Raw genomic sequence first — 8,400 nt, 5'->3', positions numbered from 1 at the left:
TTGTGTTTAAAAATAGAATTGTGTTTTTTTTTTATAATTAGATTACTACACTTAGTTTTTGTTTTAAATTAGAAATTTGTTGTTTTTAAAATTAAGTCATTATACTTAAACTAGAAATTTGTTGTTTTTAAAATTAAGTCATTATACTTAAATTAGAAATTTGTTGTTTTTTTAAAATTAAGTCATTATACTTAAATTAGAAATTTGTTTTTTTTTTTAAATTAAGTCATTATACTTAAATTAGAAATTTGTTGTTTTTTTAAAATTAAGTCATTATACTTAAATTAGAAATTTTTTGTTTTGAAAATTAAGTCATTTTCCTTAAGTTAGAAATATGTTGTTTTTAAAAGTTGAAATTAATTAGCATAAATAAATATTGAGTTAAATTTTGAAAAGCTTAAAAGGTAATTACATAATTTAAATTTATTCCAAAAAATTCCTAATAATCCAAAACAATTACATAACTGTCCAAAAAGAGAAATTCCAAATTAAATTTGTACATGTTACAAGCAATCCCTAAATTCATAATCCAAAAAGTCTCTGTTACATCAGAAATAATTTTATTAAAAAAATTAGAATAAGCTGTTAACACAGCAGTTTGAAGCAAATTTCGCATACTCTTCCAAAAGCTCTTTTGGAAGTTCCCAATTCAAAACCAACTCTTCAGAACTTTTCCAAAGCCTGTTGAATAACAACCCCTTTTTCAATCAATCAGCATCAACATCACTTCACCTGCAAAACCAATTCAAAATTAAAAACAGCTTATCAAATAAGCACTTAAAAAGCTGGAAAATAATTAATAGAAAGAGCAGATTAATATGTTACACAATGAATCAAAGGATGCGCTCAGAAACACACTGCATTATCCAAATAAACAACTTTAAAACCATAGATTAATCATCCCACAAAATCTGGAAATAGGATCCAACAAGTTATCTCACAGAAACCAACATTCATGTATAAAAACCACAAAACTAATTAACAGTAGGACGTTTTTTTTAAATCCAGAAGAAATTTTCAAAGTAATTTTTTTTCTCTGTTAACTCCAAAAATACAACAACGGAAGAAAAGCAACTTTTTCTCAAAAAGCCTAAAGAACAACACATCACAGTAAGAGACCTTCTAAAAAAAACAGAAACCAAAACAACATAAGAACACAACGGCAGACGACAACAGCAATAACAACATAGCATTTTTTCTAAAAAAACCTAAAAAACGAAAACAGAAAGAAGGAAGAAGTGGTTTACCTAAGCTCGCCGGAGGTGCGCCCTTCAGACTAATTCTGAGGTAGTATACTCCTCTCTCCTTTATCTCTTCTTTTCTTTCCTCCGCTTCACCTTTGTACTCACCTTGCAGACTTGAGAGGAATCCATGTTTGATTGGGGGAGACCTTCACTATTGTTGATTCGATTTTGGTCTTAGGGTTTTAGTTAGACGTCCCCGATCCGGACGATTAGGGATAATGGTGAAGAATCTGAGTTCAAATTCAAACTCAGGAGAGTATTTTAACGGGGAAGGTGGAATTTTTGTTTGTTCGCCGGAGTAGAGGGGCGGCGCCACCGTGGATGGCCGTCTGCCATCTTCTTCTCCGGCAGATAGGTCAAAGAGAGAGGGAGTGTGTAATTGCAGAGCGTACATCTGCTTTAGGAGTTAGAGAGAGAAAAACTCTTGAAGAATGATGTTTTATCTTCCCATTTTTGTTTTAATATGGCTGATAAAAGTGTGAGGATAGTGGTGACAAGTGTCACCAACCCTGGACACTTGTCACCATCCAAAAGATGAGTTTCCTGGGTTTGCCTTTGCTCTTAGGCCCATATTCATTTTACTAATAACACCCCCACAGTTTAGAATAGAACAATATTTCGATTTATTTTATTTTATTTTTGAAATTATAATTATACCATTGTTAATACTATTTTATTTTACTTTTGAAATTATAATTATACTATTGTTAATATTATTTTATTTTATTTTCGAAATTATAATTATACTATTGTTAATATTATTTTATTTTACTTTCGAAATTATAATTATACTATTGTTAATATTATTTTATTTTATTTTCGAAATTATAATTATACCATTGTTAATATTTATATATATACATAGTAAATATGTAATTATATTACTATTATTATTATTATTATTATTTAAAAGTAAATATACAATTATATGGTTGTTATCATTATTAATATTTACTTATTTGGTTATATTCAACTTTTTATTATTACTACTTATTATTTAATTAAAATAAAATAATTCGTTAAACATTCAATTAATTAATTGATTATAGAATCACAAATGACCTTCATAATTTAGATGTTTATTTATCTTGAGGAGTGTATGTGCATGATTATTCTTTATCTATTTGTTTATATTGAACCTTGAGTGTACACGAAATGATATGTTATAATTGTGACAAAATCACGTCGCTTTCATCGATTTTAAAATAATCCGAGCCGATTTCAAAATAAATCACATACTTCTCGATTCAAGATCGAGCCCATTTTCAAAATACCTCTGTAAGTCGATCGCTTGTAAAAGCGTCGCCATCAACCTCACATGGCTTACTCTTGGGCTTCCTTACAATGAGACCTATTCGATTTTAATCGATTAGATAAATCATTCACTAAAATAAAATTCACTCCACTCGTAAACACAAAATTAAAACTTCGGTCCAACATCGAGTATTTTCATTGAAAGTTAAAATACTTAATCACATCTAAACAATGCTTCATTTGAAAATGAAAAAGGGGATGGTTTTGAGTTTTCAACTCCTCTCCTCGATTATTTGAATACGAGTTTTCTTACTCGGTTAGTCAAATGGTCGTCATTTCTAATTCATTTAAGTACAAACAAATCAAACTATTTCATAATAACAAAACGAAAAGGGAGATGACTTTGAGTCTTCAATTTTTCTCCTCGATTATTTGAATACAAGTTCTCTTACTTAGTTAGTCAAATAATTGTCGTTCCTCTACAAATTTCCGAATCCCGATTAAATCAAAATATTTTCACAGTAAGCTAAATGAAAAGGGAGTTAATTTTGAGTTTTCGAATTCTCTCCTCAATTGTTTGAATACGAGTTTTCTTACTCGGCCAGTCGAACAATTGTCATTTTTCCACCAACCTACAACTTAATCAAATCATTTTCACAACGAACTATACGAAAAGGGAGATGGTTTTGAGTCTTCAATTCCTCTTCTCAAATGCTTGGATATGAGTTGTCTTACTCAGCCATTCGAGTACTTGTCATTTATTCTAAAATACATCAACCATATACAACCTTACTCTCATAAATATTCAGATGAAACAGAAAGCGATCTAGAGTCTTCTATTCCTTTTTCCGATTATTAGAATACGAGTTGTCTTACTCGATCATCCGAGTATTCATCATCCGTTCAAAACACTTTAATTATTATCAAATCCTTTCTATAATTAAGGATGAAAAAGAAAGTGGTCTAGAGTCTTCTATTCCTCTTCCCGATTATTAGGATACGAGTTGTCTTACTCGATTATCCGAGTATTCGTCATCCATTCAAAAATACCTTAATTATTATCAAATCCTTTCTATAAATAAGGATGAAAAAGAAAGTGGTCTAGAGTCTTTTATTCCCTTTCCCGAATATTAGGATACGAGTTATCTTACTCGATTATCTAAGTAATCGTCATCCAACCAAAAAAATCTGAACACATCAAACCTATCTTTTCTCACCCTCGTGCGATCATAACCAATCAAACAAAACACCCAACACATTAATTCAACTTGTCACCTCCGTGTGACCAAAACTCATTTCAAAAAAGGAGCACTGTTAATCCTTTCTAATGCGCATAACAAACCAATGCTTAAGCCTCCGCCGAGAGTAGACAAGCCAGTGTTTAGCCTTTAGAACGCGATCTACACAGTTGTTCATTAAAAAACACCAACCAACCGTAGTTTCCCGAACTAAGAATGCTCTGATTTCCTTATTTAAGGATACGTAGGCAGGAGATTGTTGTATCTTCGCGAGCATACTAATAAAAAACCTCTCCTTTCCCTTTCTGAGGTTCTCATCCATTTCTATTTTAATAATTTTATAACTTAAAGATAACAAACAAACATAAATTAACACTCGAAACGCACATTAGAACTAAAAGGTTCCCGTTGAGTACAACGGACGTAAGAGGTGCTAATACCTTCCCCTTACGTAATCCACTCCCGAACCCAAATATGGTTGTGACGACCATTATTCCATTTCCTAATGGTTTTATCGATATTTTCCTATTCCTTCATTGGGATAAATAAAGTTCGATGGAGACTCTGTTCGAACGTAATTTTTTCCGCGACCATCGCGAGGAATCGTATTTTTCGAGATGCGACACCAATGTACAAGCGAATCAGCTGCCCAAACATGGCAATACAACTGTGAATATGGTCGAAGGATGTCCAGGAAAGTAGTGAGTTTTTTACGTCAATCTAATCAGAAGATCCTTGTTTGAAATGCACGTTACCTTATGTGAATTGAGTTATTATGAGCATGATCATGCTTCTTGCCATGTATGTTCCAGAGATCCTCGAGGATGTGCTTTAGTGAAAAAGGACTTACAAGAAATGCTGGATCAGAACCTTATTCAGGTTACGAGGGATGGAAATGAAGATAAGCATGAGGTGAATGTCATAGTTCCCCGTTTTAATCTCCCATAATCGATCATGATTATATATGATGGTCAGAAGACTGATGTTTTTCCGTTGGTTATTCATTTGGTGAGTTCTACGCCTTACGAATCTGATAAAGTTGTGCCTTACAAGTATAATGCTACTATGGTGGAAGACGACAAAATGGTTCTTATTCCTTCTTTTTCGTCTATTGTGAACATTGCTGATGTAAACGGTGTGACCGAAGTGGTTGTGTATTTGTTGTTGTAAATCCTAAGAGGACTAAAGATGTTGTGATAGAGAAATCAAATCAAGAGAAAACTATTGTCACGCGGACCATCAAATCCAGTAGTGTGAATCAGAATGTTGATCAAGATGAAGTGCTGAAATTGATTAAGATAAGTGATTTTAATATGGTGGACCAGTTGTTGCACACCCCATCTAAGATATCCGTTCTATCTTTGCTAATGAGTTCAGAAGATCATCAAGAGGCGTTGCAGAAGGTCCTAGAGCAAGCTTATGTGGACCACAGCATAATAATTGATCACTTTGATGGCATTGTGGACAATATTACCTCATGTAACAATTTGAGCTTTAATGATGAAGAGCTGCTAGAGCAAGGGAGGAACCATAATTTAGCCTTGTATATCTCTATGAACTCTCAAGAATATACCATGTCCAATGTGCTGGTGGATACTGGTTCTTTTTTTAATGTTCTTCCAAAGTCCACTATGTCCAAGCTTTCTTATCAAGGTGCTCCGATGAGATTCAGTGCAGTTGTTGTGAAAGCCTTCGATGGCTCAAGGAAGACTGTAATTGGGGAAGTTGATCTCCCAATAAAGATAGGTTTGTGATTATTTCAGATCACTTTTAAATTGATAGATATTCATCCCGCTTATAGTTGTCTCTTAGGACTTCCGTGGATTCATGAGGATGGGGCAGTTACATCAACTCTACACCAGAAGTTGAAGTTTGTGAAGAATGGAAAGTTAGTGATTATGGGTGGCGAGAAGGCCCTGTTTGTGAGTCACCTTTCTTCATTTTCAAACATTTGCGCCGACGAAGCTGAGGGAATGTCATTTTAAGCTCTTTCTGTTGATAATATTATTGTTAAGAAGAATGAGGAATCTGTGTCATCCTTGAAGGATGCCCAACATGTGTTTAAGAATGGTCAATCTGCTAAGTGGGGACAAATTGTTGAGCTTGCAAAAAACAATAATAGAGCTGGTTTGGGTTTTTCACATGGTTCAACCCAAAGAAATTTGAAACGAATTCAAGAGGTGTTTCAAAGTGTTGGCTTTATTCATTCCAAAGATCAGTATACTACCGCAATTTTAGAAGACGATGAAGAGAAAGGAGTGTCAAACTTTGTGACACGTGGATCGATGTGCAAGAACTGGATTGGTGTTGATGTTCCTTTTGTTATTCACTTATCAAAGTAATATGTTTGTTTTTGTTATTTTCAAAATCCCTTCACTATGCCCAATGTGAAAGTGGATTTATATGGGCTTTATTTTAGATTTTGTCATCCTTAATAAAATGTTATTTCGTTTATCCATATTATGTTTTTCCTTTTTGCTTTTTCTAGAAAACATGGTAACATAAAAAACAAGATAATAATCACTTTTATATCTGCATCACAATGTGTGTTTATTTGTTCATATTCTAAAATCAAGCATAAAATCATTGTGCAAATTAATTGTTAAACCCATAGAAAACAATGACCCTATGTCATCTCCCAACTTTAAATTTCCTGTGTTCGAAATAGAAGAAGAGGATGACGAAGAGATTCCTGGTGAGATTTCTTGATTGCTTGAGCGCGAAGAAAATACCATTCAGCCTCATAAAGAGCCATTGGAAGTGATTAATTCAGGTTTCGAAGATAACAAGAAAGAAGTCAAGATTGGGGCACTACTTTGTCTAGATGTTAAGAAGAGGATGGTAGAGATTCTTAGAGAATATGTGGATGTGTTTTCTTGGTCTTATCAAGATATGACAGGTCTTGATACTGATATTGTGGAGCATAGATTACCATTGAAGCCAGAATGTTCGCCGGTAAAACAAAAGTTGAGAAAACTTCACCCTAATATGGCTGTTAAGATTAAAGAGGAGGTGCAAAAGCATATTGATGCTGGATTCCTTGTTACCGTCGAGTATCCTCAATGGGTGGCTAACATTGTACCCGTTCCAAAGAAAGATGATAAAGTTTAGATGTGTGTTGATTATAGAGACTTGAACAAATCTAGTCCGAAAGATGATTTTCCTCTGCCATACATTGACATGTTGGTAGATAATACAGCTAAGTTCAATGTCTTTTCCTTTGTGGATGGGTTCTCCAGTTATAATCAGATCAAGTTGGCGCTCGAGGACATGGAAAAGACGACATTTATTACACTATAGGGAACATTCTGCTATAGAGTGATGCCTTTAGGTTTGAAGAATGTTAGTGCAACGTACCAAAGAGTTATGACTACTTGTTTCCATGATATGATGCACAAAGAGATAGAAGTCTATGTTGATGATATGATTGCTAAATCGAAGACTGAAGAAGACCATGTTGAGTATTTATTGGAGTTGTTTTAGCGATTGAGAAAGTTTAAACTCCGTTTGAATCCTAATAAGTGTGCCTTCAGTGTCTGTTCAGGAAAGTTGTTGGGTTTCATTGTCATCCAGAAAGGTATTAAAGTAGATCCTGATAAAGTTAGAGCTATTCAAGAGATACCTGCACCAAAGACAGAAAAGAAAGTCAGAGGGTTCCCCGGGCGTCTAAATTACATATCCATATTTATATCTCACATGACTGCCATGTGTGGGCCAATATTAAAGCTTCTCCGTAAAGATCAAGGTTATGTTTGGATAGAAGACTGCCATAAAGCTTTTGATAACATCAAGAACTATCTGCTTGAACCTCCTATCTTGTCTCCTCTAGTGTAAGAAATACCTTTGATTATATATTTGACTGTGTTGGAAGAGTCCATCGGTTGTGTGCTTGGACAACAAGATGAAAATGGTAGAAAGGAGCATGACATCTACTATCTGAGTAAGAAGTTTATTGATTGTGAATCTCGATATTCCATGCTTGAAAAGACTTGTTGTGCCTTAACCTGGGATGCCAAACATTTACGCCAATATATGATCAATCATACCCAAAATGGATCCAATGAAGTATATTTTTGAAAAGCCTGCTTTGACTGGAAGGATAACTCATTGGCAGATGCTATTGTCTGAATATGATATTGAGTACCATACTCAAAAGGCGATTAAAGGAAGTATTCTTGCAGACCATTTGGCTCACCATCCAATTGATGATTATCAACCCATCAGGTTTGACTTCCCTGATGAAGACGTCATGTACTTAAAAATTGGAATGGCGCGCCCGATATCACGATTATGCGCCTTGATAGACCTGTCCATGTGTTTGTAGTAGAAGAAGTTATGGGGTATAAACCTTGGTATCATGATATTAAGTGTTTCCTCTAAAGTCAGGAGTACTCGCTTGGGGCATCCAGGAAAGGTAAGAAGACTTTGAGAAGACTGGCTGGCAATTTCTTTCTGAATGAAGATGTGTTGTACAAGAGAAACTTCGACATGGTCTTGCTCAGATGTGTGGATAGACACGAAGCAAACATGTTAATGCTAGAAGTTCACGAAGGATCCTTTGGTACTCATGCCAATGAACACGCAATGGATAAAAAGATGTTAAGGGCGGGTTACTATTGGCTGACAATGGAATCTGATTCCTGTAAATATGTGAATAAATGCCA

General features: G+C 34.2%; 1 protein-coding gene and 1 long non-coding RNA gene across 2 annotated transcripts; one reads left to right on the top strand and one right to left on the bottom strand.

The window, feature by feature from the left end:
• Positions 1 to 397: 397 nt before the first annotated feature.
• Positions 398 to 1,677, bottom strand: LOC127101587 (uncharacterized). The gene is made up of 2 exons (XR_007794668.1): positions 1,248 to 1,677; positions 398 to 732 (listed from the first exon to the last, which is right to left on the bottom strand). It is a non-coding gene; the product is annotated as an uncharacterized LOC127101587 (long non-coding RNA).
• Positions 1,678 to 4,690: 3,013 nt separating this feature from the next.
• LOC127102604 (uncharacterized) lies at positions 4,691 to 6,847 on the top strand. The gene is made up of 5 exons (XM_051039957.1): positions 4,691 to 4,864; positions 4,915 to 5,448; positions 5,500 to 5,658; positions 5,752 to 6,074; positions 6,664 to 6,847. Exons 1-5 carry the CDS (start codon positions 4,691 to 4,693, stop codon positions 6,845 to 6,847), a joined length of 1,374 nt encoding a protein of 457 aa, XP_050895914.1.
• The last annotated feature ends 1,553 nt before the right edge of the window (positions 6,848 to 8,400 follow it).

The sequence above is a fragment of the Lathyrus oleraceus genome, chromosome 7, assembly GCF_024323335.1.
Source record: "Lathyrus oleraceus cultivar Zhongwan6 chromosome 7, CAAS_Psat_ZW6_1.0, whole genome shotgun sequence".
NCBI classification, from domain to species: domain Eukaryota; kingdom Viridiplantae; phylum Streptophyta; class Magnoliopsida; order Fabales; family Fabaceae; genus Lathyrus; species Lathyrus oleraceus.
The sequence above is the reverse complement of the archived record's forward strand: the minus strand, read 5'-3'. Positions and strand labels throughout refer to the sequence as shown.

Bases quoted from the DNA above. Each gene is read 5' to 3' on its own strand.
- LOC127102604 (XM_051039957.1), top strand. From the start codon at position 4,691: ATGATTATATATGATGGTCAGAAGACTGATGTTTTTCCGTTGGTTATT. The intron at 4,865-4,914 runs GTAAACGGTGTG...GTAAATCCTAAG, and splicing joins CTATTGTGAACATTGCTGAT to AGGACTAAAGATGTTGTGAT. The intron at 5,449-5,499 runs GTAATTGGGGAA...TGATTATTTCAG, and splicing joins TCGATGGCTCAAGGAAGACT to ATCACTTTTAAATTGATAGA.